Source organism: Lissotriton vulgaris, chromosome 12 (genome assembly GCF_964263255.1).
Source record: "Lissotriton vulgaris chromosome 12, aLisVul1.2, whole genome shotgun sequence".
NCBI lineage: Eukaryota > Metazoa > Chordata > Amphibia > Caudata > Salamandridae > Lissotriton > Lissotriton vulgaris.
Window position 1 is genome coordinate 85,411,174 of NC_141700.1, and position 19,955 is coordinate 85,431,128.

Here is a 19,955-nt window from a genome sequence, read left to right on the forward strand (position 1 = left end):
TTTTGGAAATAAAGAATTCCATTTGGCAAGCAGCATGATGATTGACTGTATTTTTCTAGTTTTCTGATCTAACATAGTCCCTGATGTATTCCACTAGAAGGTGGAATAACACATGAAATAGCAAATAGTATGAAGTAAGAGAACAAGACATCTCTGGGTGGAGCCGAAGTCAATGCCAGGTGTATTCTGAAAGAACTGATTTGCATACAGCTATGCTATTTAGTTGGGTTTAAAAATAGGGAATAAGGAACCAAAAATAAACTAACACTAGATTAATCTCCAAGATTAATTCCGAAGTGATTAATGGTCATACACATGAAAATAAAACACCATAGTTCAATACTTCTGTGCATTTTATAGTTCCTTAAATAATCTAAAAAGGCAGCAGGGGGATAATAATAAATCATGAACTTTAATAGTCTGAGTAAAGAAAGCTACACATTGTCATGTCTGCACCTAATACCAGAAGGAGCAATAGAGTATTGTGTTAGGATTTTTACTAGAAACACAAGGGATAACACACCCAGTCCGAATCTTAGACTCACCAATGCCTGCTTGGCCAACAATCCAAGACAACCGCATGAATAGCATCACTCCCCAAATGTTAAGAAGGCATCTCACCTGGTGAAAGATTAGAGTCAAATTGATTGTTAATGGCCTCAAAAGCACTCAGTGAAAGAAAATATTTAAAACAATGTATGGGAGTGGTTCTTGGTCACAAACCACACAGTTTAATCCTTCTACTAATCTTTAAACCATCTACAAGACTGTTTTAATTGAGTTACTTACAATTAATCAAACACGCTGCATGTTTGGCTGCTCTACAGCTGACAACAAAACAGTTTTATGCTGACTTGCCAGGAAAGCCATGCACACCTGCTTAAATCTGTATCCCGTGGTATGCAACAACAATTGGTTTTGTAGGAAAGTGCTATATTTCTTCATAAAGAACCTTATTTATCTCCTGATCGACTAGGAATCGCCAATTGAATGGTACAACAAATGCATAGAAAATCAAACTGACACAAAAATGAGTTAAAGCACTGTATATTATCAATCATATATCGTGGAGCAACACAGATAATGACAAATCTAGAAGACACACAACGGACTGCATCGTAACATATATAATATCAAAAGAAAATATTGGACAAAGTGTATCAAACATGAAAAACATTGAATACGCAGGACATTAAACAATTGAACATAAAATACATAAATGGCTCAGTTGGGCGTCTGTTGAAAACACATATGTATGTTCAGGCATACATTTTCTCATTTCTTGGATGTGAAGTATGTGAGACACTGATACAGAACACCTATTAGTATTGTCGACGTTTCGACCCATTTAAGTTGTGTGTTAATACCAAACATCACCAAGGATCTTCATCAGGGCTAACAGAAAACAGCCTGGTCTAGGTGTGTAGTAGCGTAATGCTAGGCGCTCTGATCCAACCGTGAATATTGATCAGACTAATCTGAAGTAAAACTGTTGCATAGTATTGGGGAAAGGGAACCTCATGTAATTAATAAATACACCTCTGTATGTAAGGTTTGGTGTTGCATCCAATATGGGGGCCGAGGTAATGATTAACCCCCAGATGGTTCAGCTAAATGGTCGATACCACTGAGATCCAATGTAGATTCTCCTTGAAGTTGCCGAGAAGGAGTGAATCGTATCTCGCAAGCAAGAGAGCAAATGAAATGAATGGACATTCATCTATGGGGTTAATCATTGGCTCAGCCACCATATTGGATGTATGTATGTATGTATGTATGTATGTATTTTAATGCTTATTAAGCGCAGCTGTCACCCAGCGGGTATCCTGGCACTGAGATCAGTTCCACCATCAGTTCTACAATTTATTCTGCTCTAGGGAAGAGAAAGGTTTTAAGGTCCTTTTTAAGTAGAATCAAATTTTGACTGCTCCTCAGTGTTAGAGGTAGAGTGTTCCACATTGTGGCGGCCGTAAAACTGAAGGCGCGGCCGCCCATTCTCACTCTGTTTATTCTTGGGACTTTCACTAAGAACGCTGTGGCGGATCTCAGAGGCCTAGCAGCCTGATACCACGAAAAGAGATTTTGCAATGGTATTGGTCCTTGACCATGCAATGCTCCAAAAACCAGGCACAAAGCCTTATAAGAGATCCTCTGCTGGACCGGTAACCAATGTAAGATTGCCAGGGCTCCGGCAGAAGAGGCCGAGCGAGGCAGGGATAGGGCTAGTTTAGCCGCCATGTTTATTTACAGAGGGGTATTTATCAATTGGTGGCATGCTTTTTAAATAGTGGTGCTAGCACCAGTATAATTCCTGTGGCAAATAACATTAAACAGTTGGTTCCCAAATTCTTCAATCTTTACCTAGAAGTATCACCACTCTTTCTTTAGAATGTTAATGTTTAACTCTCCAATTGAGGTAGTATTCTCTAAGTCTTATGGTGCATGTCCTTGATTTATTCCATCTTCACCAACTCCGATTGGTCTACATCGATTACTGTACTGAATTTTCAGAACATTTATAAAACTGAGAGCCATTTGGTGTTAAATCTAAAGTAAATTAAAATATTTGAAAACTGGGACATAGAAAACGAGCTATAGAAAGTGATAACATTTTTGCAATATTGGGGAAGTTAATTCTTATGACTACCTTAGTGTATTCTACACCTATACTTTAAGTGAAGTCAAGAACTTAATGCTATTTTGAACAGAGCACAGTTGATTCTGCAAACTGGGGAACAGGATTTGCGCAAACAAGTAAAATACAACCAGTTGAAACAATTTCTGATTGCTAATACTACCTTAACGCAAGGATATCTAAAGAGGTTCCTTGTTGTAGTCTTTACATATTATCTTTAAGGGTTTTTTTGTAGGCACAGGGAGACTAAGTGATTTGCCCATCACAGGATGTTAAGCCTACACCGAGACTCGAACCTGGTTCCCCAGTTCCAAACTAGGCAACTCTGGCCATTACGCCCCGTCCTTCCCCATTTAACTTTAAGGTTTTGATCCTTGTTAAATGTACAGCACACTGATGCTTTCAGATGAGTCTTGTACTAGGCAAATGCATAAACAAATAAACAAACACAAGTAAACATATATATTTGTGTCGCTGGTTGCATGCATGAGTGTATATATTTGTAGCCATTTAAATAAATATAAGATTGAACAATGCTCTAAATTACAAAATCGCTATATTTTGGTTTTTACTGTTTTTGCAAGTGAGAACAGTGGATGTACGAGTACAAGAAACAATACTTTGGCTTACCAGCACTCCCTTTATCCAGCCAAACTTCACAGCCCCACCACTGTCCATCATCTGAGTGACAAGTTCATCTTCCGCCAGGCTTCCGCCTTCACCACTTGGCAATCCATCATAGGGCTCCTAGAAGGCAGAAAAATAGGTAATGAATAAGAATAATGCATCACATTAACTAGCACACGATTACAGATTCAAAAGGATCTCCCAGAAAGTTACACTTGCATGATGATAACAAGGTTAAACCAATGTCATCCATGGGTGACCCTATAGAATCCATTGATAATCATAGTTTTTCAATTTAACAATCAGTGTTTTACCCATGACATATCAGGAATTACTCATGCAAATGAATCAAGAGCTAATGAATTAACATCTATTGGTCCAGATCTTTTATTTTGGTCCCAGAACTCAGTCGAACATCTATTCTTCGGTGTACTGGTTGGCCAATGTTCATCTGTCCATACGGGTTTGGAGATCCTGTAGATCCTTAAAAAGATACGCATAAATAGGTTTGGCCAGTGCTTGTACTTTCTCTAGAATCTAAAAGGATTTCTCAGAATTGTAAAAATTAGAGGAGTTCCTTTCCCTTCAATGAAAGTTTGACCACACTTTGCTTGCAAATCTGCAAAAAACAATTACTAGGGATTGGTTCCTACACCCAAATGTCAGGTGTCAAGCTTAGGATCTGTGTACGCTGACAATGCATGGAGTTGTCATCTTGCGGCCACAGGATGCTGTGGCAGGAAGTTTTCAAAGACTTCGGAGTAGCCTTTTTCAATCTGTTAGACCTTATCGAAAGTGAAGTAATGTCCAGTTTGAGGGAGTGGAGACTCAACTATTCCTGCCAAACTGCCCGGCCACTTAATCATCAATTAACTCTGTCCTCAGCAATGCAGGTCATCATTCCAATACACACAAGGCCTGTTTGCTTATTTTGTTAAGCGATGCCATGATGTGAATGTTGAACTGATGGTTAAGCGTCTTGCGGATCAGATAGCTTGTAGAAACCATTACACCATTCTAAAGGCACAGCTGGTGTTCATGGAATGCTTTTACAGAAGCTGCCTTCAGTCAGCAGCTGGCACTCATTTGGATGCTCTTTAAATCCTTCTTTGGGCACCTACCATACCCTTAGGAGAGAAGAAAAGAACAAACATTGGCAAAGCCAACTGGTTTGCCATTTATTACCAGCCTTTTAGTTTTGCATTGCTTGATTTCCATGTTTTCTAAATCTTTATTACAAAATCATTTTTAAAAACGGCTGCCATTTTTTTTTTAATTAAAACAAACATCAGCATAAACATTACAGTGAGCCAATTTACAGTAACCGAGCAGACGACCAGGGACAAAAGAATATACAATTACAAAACAGAAAAGGAGTCAGAACTTCATGGGGAGGGAAATCGTCGGTAGTAGCTTCAAAGGGCGGAGTGAAAGTTTCTCCCCGATAACTGTTCCAGGGTCCCCAAATCTTCAACCATTTACGCGGGCGCCCCCTCGCAACATATGTGGTCTTTTCCCTAAACATACTCCAATCTAGATTATTCTCCCAACTTTCAAGTGTGGGGGCCCGCTCCGATCCCCATAACTGTGCGATATCTCGTTTGGCAATCATGTAGCCCAGGGTGACCCATTGTGTCTGCAAATTATTTAAGTCAGTGGGCTCCCATACATTAAGCAAGCATCTCCTAGCCTCCGGGGAAAGAGAAACCCCAAGCACCTCCATGATTGTGTCATGAATGCTACGCCTATATGCGCTAATATAGTCACACTTCCAAATGATATGCATGAGAGTCCCGACAGAGCCACAATTCCGTTTACAAAGCCCCGAATCTGAGAGACCCATGTGTATCGACCTAGGACCCATCAGGTAAATTCTATGCAGAATTTTTAACTGAACAAGACGGAGGCGAGACGGAATAGCGACCTCTCTGGGTGACGACACTGCTATCTGCCAGACCTCATCGTCCAACTCAAGCCCATCACCCATCCATTTGTCCCTCAGGGCCCCAAGGGAGTCAGTCCTTTGATTAATTAATTTCCTGCCCCTCCAACCCACCGAGTTAGTTGTCCCATGCCACACATGCATCAAATGTTTAGTAGGCCCAGTCAACTGCATTCCATTAGGCCGAGAATATAAGGCTTTGTTGTAGTTATGACCGGGAAGCAGCCACTTGTCCATGGCATAGCCAGGATCATCTATACGGCCATATGTACCATGATTGATAGCAGACAAGTGCCCCGCCCAGTAATATCTTTTAATGTCTGGGAGAGCGATGCCTCCATCATACCATGATAGAGTCAGCTTATGCTGCGCGATGCGTGGCCGACCCTCCCAGAACTGACTTCGCTGCAGCCCTTCAATCTCATGGAAATAGCGTGAGGGTACCACATCTACGGAGTTCTGTAAGGCATAAAAAAAGCGAGGGAGGGACATCATTTTAAACAGTGTTGCCCTGCCTAATAAGGACAGAGGAAGCTTCTTCCAATTAGAGACGTCCCTCCCAAGCCGGTCCAAAGGAGGAAGAAGGTTACGAGAATACCGAACTGACGGATCCAAAGATACAAAAATTCCCAAATACTTAAAACCTTCTTGACTAAGTTGTATAGGACAGTTCCTAGGGGGCACCAGAGAGTCTCCGCTCAATACAAATAAAACCGATTTAGTCCAAATAATAGTGAGGCCAGAGTTGCGTCCAAAGGAGGCAAGGACATCACAGACTACCATAAGAGACTTGGGCGGGGAGGTAAAATACAACAAAATATCATCCGCGTATAGGGAGATGCGATCCTCCCATTCGGGGGACCACCTCAGCCCCTTAATCGAGGGTTCCCAGGGTATCCAAGCCACCATAGGCTCCATTGCCAGTGCAAACAGAAGGGGGTACAGCGGACAACCCTGCCGGGTGCCACACCCCAACAGAAATGTGGCGGAGACCTTAGCAATCACCACCACCTGCGCCAAGGGTGCAGAATACAACAGGCACACCCAGCCGATAAATCCAGGACCGAACCCGAACTTGGCCAGCACCGCCCACAAATACGGCCATTCGACAGTGTCGAAAGCCATCGTGGTGTCCAGGAACGCAATTACAGCCGGCTCTCGTATCGTCCCAGTCTGGCCAACACCCCATGCAATCTGTGTAAGTTCAGCGCTGTGTTCCTGCGAGGCATGAAGCCCGATTGGTCAGGGTGAATCAGATCAGTAATGACTTTTATCAGTCTATTGGCCAATATTTTGGCCAGAATTTTGGGTTCCGCATTGAGTAGGGAAATATGCCTGTACGAGACGCAGCTGGTCTTGATCTTACCGTCTTTATGAATTACGACTATTGAAGCTATCCTCTGGTCCCTCTGAAGGGTTCCCACCTCCTTGGACTCCAAAAACATGCTTCTCAAATAGGGTGCCAAGCGGTCTGGCCTGAGCTTGTACAATTCAATAGGGAGACCATTGGGGCCCGATGCCTTACCGGAGCGTATAGAACGGATAGCCAAGGCTACCTCATCCACCGTAATGTCACTATCCATGAAAACCGTACCATCCAGAGAGAGACGAGGGAGCTGCAGATCGCGAAGCAGTCCATGAGAGTCAGCCTCGGGTCTGGTCTAGACCGGAGTATAGACAGCACCAAAGTGTCTGGCAAATTCATCGGCTATACACTGAGGATCAGTTAATACCACACCCTCCTCTGTAATCAACTCTGGGACCAGACGGCCAGCCAGTTCCTTCCGATCGAGCCATGCAATAAGTTTCCCTGCCTTGTCCCCCAGGTCATAGAGCCTACCCTGCTGCTCCCTACTCCGAGTCCTCGCCCTGTCTGAGACAAGCGCTTTATAGTCATGTGGTTTAAGGCTTAAATGATGAAGTCTGTCCTGCGTCACTCCTCGCTCCAGTTCTCCCTCGAGTTCTCCCTCCAGTCGCTCTATCATCTCGGTCTCCAATTCCACCACCTCCCTCTGCTTGTCTCTCTTGGCTCCTGCGATCATTGACACCGCCTGCCCCCTCACCACAGTCTTAAACTCCTCCCACAAGGATATCGATGAAGCAACAGACCCCTCATTGAGGACAAAATATTCTTCTATCCCGACAAGGAGATCCTTACGTATCTTGGGATATCGCAAATACCAAGGATTAATAGGGGCCACCCGCCCCGCCGAGCCACGCAGTACAATAACATGGACCCATAGAGGCGAATGGTCCGAAATCCCTCTGGCCAAATGGCTAACCTCCGTCACATACATGGATTGAGCTATAGGGACTAGGAAATAGTCCAGGCGCAACAGGGTATTATGAGCCCCCGAATGGAATGTGTATTGCTTCCGGTTGGGGTGTTGCATCCTCCAACAATCATTGACTCCAAAAAATCAGGTAACCAACACATCACCCGCCCCAGAACTCTAGGGGGATATCTGTCCATATCTCCTAAGGCAACGGCATTGAAATCACCCCCCACCAGCAGAAGACCTTCCGAGAGAGACAGGAGGACCAATCCCAGGTCTGCCAAAGTCGTGGTCTGAAGCCCAGGTGGAACATATACTGAAAGTAGAGTGACTTGGTGACCCTCCCATCTACCTGATACCCCAACATATCTACTTTTGTCATCCTCCCACACATTGGTAACAGACAGCGGGAACGAGCCACGGATCAACACACCTACACCTCTTGACCCGAGATGAACCCCGGATGTGCTATTAGTCTGTATCCAAATCTATGCAGTGCCTCACATGTATTGCCAACCAAATGGGTTTCCTGGAGCAACACTACATCAGGAGTACGTCTCCTCAGAAACTGAAGAACTATACTACGTTTAATCTTGTCACCCAGCCCGTTAACATTCCAACTGAATACCTGTATTTCACTACCCCCCATCGCCTACCCAGTCCCAATTACCGCCCCCACACGCTGCACTTTTAACCAATATCTGATGATGATGGAAACATTATGACTAACTAACAAAAACATACCGTGCAGGTCCCTCAGGGCCCGACTTTCCGTCTATGGCGCCCATAATGTCTTGTAGCGTGATTTCCCCCTCTTTATCAGGTCTCGCACCTGAGGCCACCGTAGGGGATCCCGCCCCAGGTAGCATACTTTTGGGCTGGGTATAGCGGTCCAGTTATTCGATTGTGTTAGCTTAGAGGCCCTCTGTGATCTCGAGGGGTTCTTCTCCCCATCTTGCTTGGCCGCCATTGAGTCTTCCCTTTTTCCGCGTCGGCCAGCCCCACAATGGCTCCTCAGTCAGTCCTCTCCGAGGCCTCCGGGAGTCCCTGCGTATCAGGCCTGGCAAAGGTCCCCCCACTCACGACTCCCGGGAAGCTCCGGCTGCTCCAACGGATCAACCAGAGGGCTTATCACGCCACAGATAAATTGTCTGTTGCCACAGCTGTCGCCGCCGAGTCTCCCCGAACGAAAATCACACCGCCCAGGGAGGGGGCCGGGGGGGGGGGAATCGGCTTTCTCACCCATAGGAAGACTACAGCCTCCGCCAGTTGTATGTCGTTCCAGCGGGGACTCGATCGGACACTTCCAGTTTCGGGTCTCCAATGGTGTTTAACTCCGGGGTGGCCGGTCTGTCAACTCCACTCCCCAGTCTCTGCCGGCGGTAGGCCTCAAAAGTTCAGGCGGACGCAACTCTCCAACGGCACCGCCTAGAATCTTTGGCCGAAGTCCCACCCGTACAGCACCACCTCCGCCGTACATTCCGGGTCTCGGGAGGCAGGAAGATGATCGGATTTCGGGGCCAGTGGACCGGCTCGGCGGAGCCGAGAGTCTACGCGGCCATCTTGTGCAGGTCCGTAGCTCCTCCGATCAGGGCTGCCATTTTAAAACTGTTTTGTACTAATAATTTAAAATTAGAATCCAGCACTTTTGGAGAGGAGACTGTACCAGAGCTCACAGTCCAGATCAGGAGTGAAGTCCTGCAGTAACTGAGCTCATGCCTGCCTCTTCACCATGCTCTAATGCGGTCACAGAGACAAGCGCAGTGGAGCCCCTGAACATATTGTGCACAGTGCCTCATCATTTTGTGTTGCGCGACTGCTCTCCTGATAAGCGCAGTTGTGTAGGGTAGCAAGGATATCATGGATCCTGGTGAAAGCAAAAAAATGGCCCTTTCGAGAGCTGTTGGGGTAGTAACATTCAGCAATTATCAGGGTTCAGTGGTCTTTTGTGGCACCAGGCCCCGGTGCCACTAAACCAGCTGCACAGAGGGTAACTACACCCCTTGCTCCATCTCATTCTACTATTTCCGCTCAGTCTCCCTCTCTTTCAGTGACTCTATCTTGCTCTTTCGTTCTCACTTTTATTGGCTCAGACTCTCCCTGTTTTTGAAGTTTTTCATTTACACTCCATCAATGGTTCACGTTTCATAAAAGAAATGTCTCTCACTTCCTTTGTTACGGCTCTCCTTCTCTAGTTGTTATTCTCTCTCACTCCACCTGATTCATCTTTCTCTCTTCTTTCTTCACCTCTCTCTCTCACTTCTTCTGCACTTGAGTGGTCCCATTAGAGCTTTTTGTATCTCTCTCTGAATGAGACGGTCCAGACATTCCAGCATCTCACAGATATCAAAGTGCCTTAAGCCAGAGGGGTCTCTTGAAAACTGGGTGTCTGAGCTCTAAGGAATCCGCAGGAACCTCTGGGGCATATTTACAAGCCCCTAGCGCCAACGGAGCGTAATTTTTTTATGCTCCGGTGGTGCTGCATGCTAGTCCATATTTAAAAGGCCGTGCTGGGCCACTTCGCATGGCTTAACACAGCCTTGCAAATATGGCCCTCTGCAACGCAGTTTTCCGCGGGAAAGGGACATGTAATGGACGTTGCTGTGAATCGGAGAAATTTAATAAAATGTGTTTTTTTTTTAAAGTGGGTGATGCTCTGGGCGTTCCCAGCAACACCCATGGCTTTTTGGCACTGCTCCAGATTCACAAGGATCTGTAACTCTGAGGCAGCACCAAAACCTAATGCCTTTCTAAAGGAGGTGTTAATGTGGGGCAACAAGGAGAAATACTTTTATTTCTCCTTGTTTTTTGCTCTATGTGTGCAGCAAAACGCCATCAATGATTGTTTTTGTGCAGGGAGGTGTCCCTTCCTGCACAAACACAATCAACCTGCAATGCAGGGTGCAAGGGTGCTTGCGTTGGTGCTAGGCAGATTTTTTAGCACAGGGGTGAAAACAGGGATGTGCCATATTCTTGTTAATATGGTGCATCCCTGCATTTTGAAAATGACGCATCTCGGCGCAGCAAAATCACCTGCGGCACTATGCTGCGCCATTTTCATGTAAATATGCCCCAATGTTCCACCCTCGGTCTCTCGTCCTACTGTTCTCTCCATCTGCTCTGGCTTGTTAGCCCGCAGTCCCACCCACCCTTCCTTGCAGAATAGAAGAACTATAACATTGCCATGAGGTCCATTTAGACCAGAGATCATTGAGACAGGAAATAGTAAAACCTGCTGCTGGATAATTCAATTTGTAGTGTGTGCAATAGAAATAGTTGCTATTGTTGTCATCCTTATTGATTCAGTGCACCTTGTAAAATCAATAGCCTTTTAGATGCTGTATTTCCACAGACAGAGTTTTCATTAATGTCTTAAGGCCGGAGCACTGCAGAGTATCAGAGCCGGGAACTGTGCAAGCACAGGAACAGCGGGCAATGAGATCCTTAAAAAGTCCTTACAGCAACAATGTGAAGAAACAAAGCAACCAACCCACTGACCCCTTTATTTCAGATTCCTAATTTCATCCTTTCACTCTATAGCCAGATTCCTTAAAGGTCTCTAAATTCGTACATCAGCACTGGAATAGCTCTAATATATATAGTTCTTAAAATTATAATATGAAAACAATTCTATAGCGTCCTCCACGCAGTAAAGGACGCAACCCACTTATGTGGTCACCCAACGTCTTCTTACCCGTGATCTCCTAAACTCCCTCACAGCCAGCACTAAACACACCTCACCAAGATCCTTGTTAGGTTAGGTTATACTTTCTACATCCTAAAGGGATGCAATTGCCCGAAATGCATTGGGTCTATGAGGCGAACATTTTAGGATTGAACACATTTTCATTGACATTTGAGAACAATTTACAGCTGTCCGTGAAATGACAGTATAAGCCATAGACATTTCCTCTGTGGACAATTAACAACCTTGTTAGACATGTCAGCCTTAGGGTGGTCTTCCCCCAAACTTTTTTCCTACTTAACTCCAATTTTTGCTGGATTTAGGATTTGCTGGTCTTAGGAGTCTGTGCACTTTACTACTGCTAACAAGTGCTAAAGTGCTTGCTCATTTCCCTAAACATGGTTTGATCGGCATACATCTAATTGGCATATTTAATTTACATATACGTCTCTTGTATAGTGGTATATCATATACCCAGGGCTTGTAAATTAAATGCTACCAGTGAACCTGCAGCCCTTATGTGTCACCCATTTAAGTAGCCCTCTAAATCATGTCCATGGCCTGCCATTTCAGCCTGAATGCAATGTTCCACTGCACTTAAACCCACTTGCCAAACATTAAACTAGCCTTTCAGTCATATAAGTCACCTCTAATGATGCCCTAGGTAGCCATAGGGCAGGGTGATGTATAATTAAAAGGTTGGACATGTACTTTTATGGTTTACATGTCCTGGTAGTGAATGACTCTTAAATGTGTTTTTCGCTACTGTGAGGACTACCACTCCTGTAACACAACCTTGGGGATTCCTTATTACATTTAATAAGCTGTAATTCCTAATTGGGAGCATGTAGATATGCCATGATTGATACCTATTAAATTGTAATGATAATCCCTCTTTAATGGTAGAGTTGGATTTTCAATTAGTATTTTAAAAATGCGAAGTTGCGCCCATTGCATTTTTAGGCATGCGTAATGCCCACCCCTGAGCTTGCAAATTATACAGCTGCCCTGACTGAGGTGATTAATCTAGATGTGGAGCACAAGGTCAAGTGGATATCCAATATTAGAAAGACGCTGACACAGCTGGATCTTTCGGAATCATGGGACACTCAAGTCCCACCCAACAGAAGTTTGGCTCACTGGTTAGAGCAGGCAGACCCTGAAGCAGAGGTCAGACCCGGGACCAGGGTTCGATTCCCGACGCGGCAGGGTGTTGAGCTCAAATGTCCACGGACTCGATAATTCTCGCTTTGGTGCCTGACCTAATCATGGGTTCACACTCTGCAACTCTGGGCATTAAGCTTGCTTAATCTCCACAACGGCCCCCCCGCGGCGGGATGCCTGGCTTTCACCTTGGGGATGCCCTGTAGGGGCTATCTCACAGGGAAAAACCAGGACGGGTTCCCAAGGCAAGCGCGGAGATACCCCTTCGGGGGTCGATTCTGGCGCTATATAAGAAATATAATAATAATAATAATAATAACAAGGCAGAGCTCAAGCATATTTATCGGAACTAGGTTGATTCTAACGAGCTGAGCAAACCAAACTTGGGGAGATTGACAGATTAGTTTTTCAGTCAAAAGTAGTCCAGAGGCTTAGAGCCTTACCAGGATATTATCCAGTTCCCATGCGATAGGCTGCTATACACCCAATTTGGGTTAGGCACACTTCCAGTTCATGCAACAATATGTAAATGGCGCTCGCACAAACATCAAAATGAAGCCTGCCCTTGTTGCAGAGCTCCGCTGGAGAGTGTGCCCCATGTTTTGTTTGCCTGCCCAGCTTACTTTATCGCCAGGTCCAAAGGGATAAAACCAATTTGCAAATCCATGGGCACACGTGACCATAGGGTCGCCTTGCGTATTCTCAAAACTGACCCAAGCATGCTTTTCACTTGTGGGATGGCCAAGTTCTTGAGTCGCTTCTGGATTATCAGACATAAAGCTTTGAAGGGCTCTCATATGCCGAGTGACAAGTAATAATGGCAGTTCCTCCCCTAGCTTACATTTTATTGCAATGTGTTGAAGAGTTCACTAGTTTTGAACCTTGGGGAGGAATGCATGTGTTTTTAAAAACAGAGTGCTCTATCTTGAGATACATTCTCTTTGTTTGTGATTGTTTCTTGTAAAGTTTTTATATACACATGTTTCACATAATACTGCTTGGTGGTGCTTTAATGCTTCTCCCTACATTGTTTAATACATCCTTGTTTTTATAATTCTTAATATCCACCCGGGACTTATCTATTTTACTAGTATCCTTTACAATTGTTTATGAATTTAGCAAATCAAAATCTAGTTTAATCATGTTTTAACTTGATGTGAATCATTGCATAGTTTTAAAACTTTTGTATGTTTGTTGTACATTGCTTTTATGGTTCTAGTGATCGAATAAAGCATATTTGAATTTGGATAGCCTGTGCTCTGCCCTCACATAAAGGGCATCACGACCCTGCATTGTCACTTCAGTCAGCTTGGAGCCTGGGCTGAGGAGGCAGGAAAGTCCCTACCCTTCAAAGCCACTGTCTAGAAGCTTCTCCCACCTTACAGCGCCAGGGCACCAGGGTGTAAAAGAAGGACCTCAAACACTAACTCTTCAGTTCACTACTGGACCTGCAGATGGACTCTCAGAGGACTGCCCGCTGCTGTGACCTTCTATGCACTCTGACAGACTGCGGCTGTACCTAGAAGGACTGCTTTGCCGTCTGGCACTTGCCGTGAATCCTCAGAGGCTAGCCTTGCTGTTGAGCCCTGCCTCACTGTTGAGCCCTGCCTCTTAACCTGCACCCAGGACTACCAGAAGTGACTCCAAGGACAAGTTTTATGGCCTCCTGTTCAGAGCCACAGGGACGTAAAAGGCTTCCACCATCTTGAACCTGCAACTGGACCCATTCTGTGCGGGTCCTGAGCCTCCAAAAGGTGTCCCACCAGTCCTGGACCCTTGGTTGAGGTGCTTAAGATTCCCAGATGGGCAATTTCCAAAACTGAGGACTTGGACAAAATTTGGGCAGAAAGTGCTCTGAGAGTCAGGAGACCAGGACTAAGCCTCTTAACTTTCTACTTGGACCCGGTCTCATGCAACTAGATGGCCACGGTTGGCACTTTGATTTTTTAGGTGCTAGCTTTTACTAAAAACATACAAAATTCATAACTCCGGTTCTGTCATTTGGATGTTTGTCGTTTTGGTGTCACATAATTTATTAAAATGTACTCTATTTTTCTAAATTGGTTTGGGATTTTTCTTGTTTTGTGTTTTCACTTTATTACTGTTTGTGTGTTGCATAAATGCTATAAATATTGGCTCTAAGTCATGACTGGCTGCTTTTTCTGCCATGCTACCCAGGGTTAAGAACAGGTTAATTTAGTGACTATTTGTGGTTCACATGGCAAGGGAATGTGGCTGTTGCTTAATCAGGATTCACACCCCAGTCAACCAACAATCCATTTTTCTCACAAACCCCCAACAACTTGCCGCCTTCCCCACTCAGTTGCAGCAAAGCCCCTCCACTCACCCTCCCCTACAGACAATAGGGATTGTAGGGAGGCAATGGTTTTAAATTGGATATAACCCTCAATCAAAAATGTTGGGAAATTGGAGACACACCATCTCAAAAATATATTATGAGAAAATGTTTCAAAATAAAATGTGTGTTGTGATGTGCTGGTTGGCTATGCTTAATGTCAGTGAATTGTCAGACTATACATTAAAACGGTACACTAATCAACAAGTAGAAAAACACATTGCCACCAAAGCACTCAGTTTACGTACTCCCTATTCTTAAAATATATTCAGCCATTATTAAAAGTTTGCACATGTATCATCTCTCTCAAAAAGTAAATTTGAAAAGTTCAGCGTCCCTTAAATCATGCAGTTGTATCAAACAAATGTCCATAAATGTACCAAACATATCATCCTGGTATTAAGTAAGATCAAATAGGATAGCATCTTAAAAGAAGTAATGTGTGCTTGTGCTAATCTTAAGTAAACCCATTGCCATATTTTGACTGTTCATGCTAGCTCGTGGTCTAAAGGGATAGTTGTAATTCAAGAATAGCGCTTCCATCATCATCCAATCTTTATTTCGGCCATTGGCCATCAAAGATATACAGTAAAACATGTATAATCACTATAAAATCAACATACATAGTTAATCACAATATAAAACCTTGAGATTACATACTAATAAAACTACGTTAAAAAACTGTAAACCTTAAGATTAAGAGGGAGCCTGCATCTTCAAAATACGGGTGCGAGTGTGCCAGACATTGGTGAGGAATTTTGCTAATACAAATACAGTTAAACTAGAGGCATCAGTTTTTAGAATTCTATACATTGGGAGATACTCCCTACAACCCAGATTTCTGATCAATGGTAGGAGCCAGTATTTCCTCGCTGCCTTGTAAGCTGGGCAAAACAGGACCATGTGTAAATCGCTTTCCTCCGCCGCAGTGCAAGCCGGGCACTGCTTGGTGGAGGGAGGCGATGACCAGGAGCTGGTAAAGGATCGTAGAGGCAGTGTGCCGTATCTCCATTGGAGAAACAGCTTCCTGGCCAGCGCGGGGGAGATGGCATCTAAAACCCTCTCCTGCCTGTACGAGTCCTTGCTTTGCAGAAAGACAGAAGTTAGTGACCCTTCACACTGACTGTCTAGGGCCATGGCTAATTTATGTTCATGATAAGCGACAGCCAGAGCTCTCCTTGAGATGTTTAATGAGGCATTAGCAGGGTTAGACCAAAGGTCGGGGAGCCCCAGTACCGTACAGGAGTTTTGGATGTATTTTATCCAGGGGATCAGTAGCGCTTTCGGGTGGGTCAATAGCTCCATTAGTTCCGCCCTATAGGCAAGAAGTTCGTTGCTACTCCACAGCCTTCGCCAGAAGGCTATAGGTCTCAAGCCTAGTTCGTCAGCTATGGGACGCAAACCCAGATCAAGCCTCAGGGGGAGGAGCGGGGTGCTGGGCGGAAGTGCGACTATCTGTCTGATGAATTTATTCTCTGTTAAGGACAGACTACGACAAGATATGTGTCCCCACAATTCCGCCCCATACATAGTAGCACCCCTGGCTTGCGCCTTGTAGATCTGGATGAGCGGCCCCAGTGGTCAGTATGTGGAACCATTTAACATCCGCGCGATACCCCCTGTGGTCTGTATCAATTTTAGATTGGCCCTGCTCTGGTGTGATCCCCAAGACATAGTTTCATTGAGAGTTACGCCAAGGTAGTCAAAGGTGGAAACTCTCCCGAGCCGCGAGGCTCCCAATAGCGGATTTGGCCGCAATTTATGACTTGGGTTCAGAACCATAAACTTAGTTTTGGCCGCATTAATTTCTAAGCCTCTATCAGTGCAAAAGGCCACGAATGAATCGAGGATCCTCTGTAATCCCATTGGGGTTTTGGACAGCAGCAGGGTGTCGTCTGCAAACATAATTGCAGGCACCCTACTGCCGTTCAATTTGGGGGCGTCAGTATATTCAGTGGCGTTTAGGTGGGCGATCACCCCGTTGACAAAGAGGCAGAGCAGGGTCGGTGCCAGCACACAACCCTGTCTAACCCCTCGGTCAACGGGGAATCTATCCGTAAGAGCCCCTGACCTCCCGCACCTCACTCGAGCATAGTTATTGTCATGCAGTCTCTGCAAGATTATCAGGATGTCCGGGGGAACGCCCATCTCAGCCAAGACGCTCCACAGTTTCCCTCTGGGCACCAGGTCGAAAGCGGCCCGCAGATCCACAAAGATTGTGTATAGGCTGCCGCCCTCGAATACCGCTGCCCTCCAGTAAATGATATTCAATCGGAACACCTGGTCCACTGTGGAAACACCCTTTCTAAATCCCGCCTGGTAGCGCTTCCAATCTATGCTAACCACTATAGAGGACATTATATCACTCGACACTTCCTCTCAAGACATTCATGTTCCTCGTAGCGACTTCATGCATAAGGAACCTCAATCCAAGGCCACTGGACAACTCCAAAGTACCCTTACGTATGCTTTGAGGTCATCCCTGAACAGCAATGCCCTGACCCCATTGCTCCATCCCACATATGTCTGTTCTGCTTACTTCAAGTCATCATCATCATTAAGCTTTATTCGGTTTTGTTTCAACCATAAAAGCATACAATGTAGAAAAAATATACAGTCATATTTTAACAAACAACATACAGTCATAAATTAACAGACAACATACATTTTAAAAGGATCAAAAAAAAAAAATCTCATTGGATTAAGTAAAATAAAATTAGCTGACCCAGTTGATATTAATGTCAAAGAATTTACATTATAAGCACCCGCCTAGAATTAACACTTGTTATATGGGGTGAAAAAATTAAATTGAGGTAGGTTGCTATACTTAAATAGTCTATGTGGAAAGAGGTTAAAAGAGGGGAAACTGTGCTCATTTGGTGGCCAGGATATATGGGACAGCTTAGGGTTGTGATTGGCAGTCTGTTCCCGAAAGGGGTTGTATGATTCACTTGGATAAAAGTCATGTAAGTCCCAGGTTGTTATAGGGCCATCACTTTCTTGGGGCTGCCACGACTGTAGATAGGGGACAACTTGTCTGCTCCTAAATCTGATTAGAATCAGATCCCCGCAGATATCTTTCCGATGGGGACCCAACCATCCCACTCTCCTCACGCTAACTATCCTGCCATCGAGGTTATGGGGTAGGGGTCTGTTTTTCGATAGCCAGAACTTTACTTTATTTATCAAATCACTGGTTCTCTCGATTTTTCCATGTTTCAGGGGAAGAACCCCCGACAGGATGGACACGAATGGAGCGGCCTCTGGGGGAAGATTAATATGAGGGGTCTTAGTACTTTTTAATCTTGGCTCAATGTTGCGTTCTGAGGTAGGTATGGGTAGTGGTTTAGGTACGAGTGGGCACACAGTAGTGGAGTCTGTTACTTGTGTTGGGGGAACTGTGTTTTGTATAGTTTGCTTAGGCAAATTAGGGAGACCGGCCTGGGGTAAACACTTAGATGTTGCTGTGTATGGCTGATTGAGTTTAACAATTTCCTCAATCCCCGTTAGTCTTTCCCCCAAGCTGTTAATTTTATCGATCAGGGGATGAATGATAGTTTTAATCAACTGTTCCATCATGGTCAGTAGGACCAATTGGGGAGAGGATACTGGGTCATCTATTTTTTTGCCCATCTCCTGGATTAGCAGAGCCATGTTAACAGGCGGGTTAGAATCTGATGACGCATACTGCAATGCTGGTGATTTGGATTGGGACCCACTTTCTCCAGCCCCGTCATGTTTCCCTTTACCAGATATGGCCTTAAGGGGAGTTGTTTTGTTTGTTTTTAGTTTTACGAGAGTTGGTAAAGGCCCCTTTGTACTATCGTTAAGAGCTAGCGGACTGGCATTAGATACCAGGTAGGGCGATGTAACAAGGGGGTACTTGTTGTTACACATACTATTTAAGTCATCTAGCCATAGGGGATTAGATGCTGTACTGGACATTTTCGTAGAAGGATCCATGCTGATAGGGGTATGTTTAAAGTGAGAGAAAACAAATCAAACAGCTGTGGCTAGGGGAATATATTGAGTAACCGCTCCCTAATAAGAAGGGGAAACAGACTCAATCCGATGCGATAGTCAGTGGAGTTGGCAGTAAATGGCTTTACCTCTTCTTAGAAGACCATGGGGGGTAGCCCGTCCCGGCCTCCTCAGGCCTCTGAGGGCCACAGAGGGCCCGCCCTTTGCCCGGGCTTAGCCCGGCGCGGTCCAAGCCTCCTCCTTTTCTGCGCCTCCGGGCGCGCTTGAGCAGGAAGTGACCCGCTCGGCCTGCTGGGAGCTGTAGTTCCCCGGCGGCCGTGAAGCTGGAAATCACTGGCGGCAGGGGGAACAGGCAGCGTTTGGGCCCCAGCGGCGGCGTGTGGCGAGCGGCGGGTGTCCCAGAAATCCCGGGAAGGTCCAGCAACAAAGTTAGTACCCCCGCTCCTCAGTGGGAGCCTCCTCCTTTTCTGCGCCTCCGGGCGCGCTTGAGCAGGAAGTGACCCGCTCGGCCTGCTGGGAGCTGTAGTTCCCCGGCGGCCGTGAAGCTGGACATCACTGGCGGCAGGGGGAACAGGCAGCGTTTGGGCCCCTGCGGCGGCGTGTGGCGAGCGGCGAGTGTCCCAGGAATCCCAGGAAGGTCCAGCAACAAAGTTAGTACCCCCGCTCCTCAGTGGGAGCCTCCTCCTTTTCTGCGCCTCCAGGCGCGCTTGAGCAGGAAGTGACCCGCTCGGCCTGCTGGGAGCTGTAGTTCCCCGGCGGCCTTGAAGCTGGAAATCACTGGCGGCAGGGGGAACAGGCAGCGTTTGGGCCCCTGCGGCGGCGTGTGGCGAGCGGCGAGTGTCCCAGGAATCCCAGGAAGGTCCAGCAACAAAGTTAGTACCCCCGCTCCTCAGTGGGAGCCTCCTCCTTTTCTGCGCCTCCGGGCGCGCTTGAGCAGGAAGTGACCCGCTCGGCCTGCTGGGAGCTGTAGTTCCCCGGCGGCCGTGAAGCTGGAAATCACTGGCGGCAGGGGGAACAGGCAGCGTTTGGGCCCCTGCGGCGGCGTGTGGCGAGCGGCGAGTGTCCCAGGAATCCCAGGAAGGTCCAGCAACAAAGTTAGTACACTCCAAAGTTCCCTTACGTATGCTTTGAGGTCATCCCTGAACAGCAATGCCCTGACCCCATTGCTCCATCCCACATATGTCTGTTCTGCTTACTTCAAGTCACTATATCTATTAAACAAGCATCTACATGTATGTTCCCCAGACACCTCACTTAGATCTTCCACCTCTACAGTCTTGCTAGACATC

At 45.8% G+C, this 19,955-nt stretch overlaps 1 protein-coding gene across 1 annotated transcript in view; it reads right to left on the reverse strand.

Moving 5' to 3' along the window:
• The window catches only part of LOC147673404 (solute carrier family 12 member 2-like), a 189,631-nt gene that overhangs the window by 86,068 nt on the left and 83,608 nt on the right, over positions 1–19,955 (reverse strand). The window contains exons 2-3 of the mRNA XM_086947263.1: positions 3,266–3,382; positions 546–621 (exon numbers count right to left, since the gene is read on the reverse strand). Coding sequence (XP_086803389.1) covers positions 546–621; positions 3,266–3,382 — 193 coding nt within the window. The remainder of the gene's footprint in view (positions 1–545; positions 622–3,265; positions 3,383–19,955) is intronic.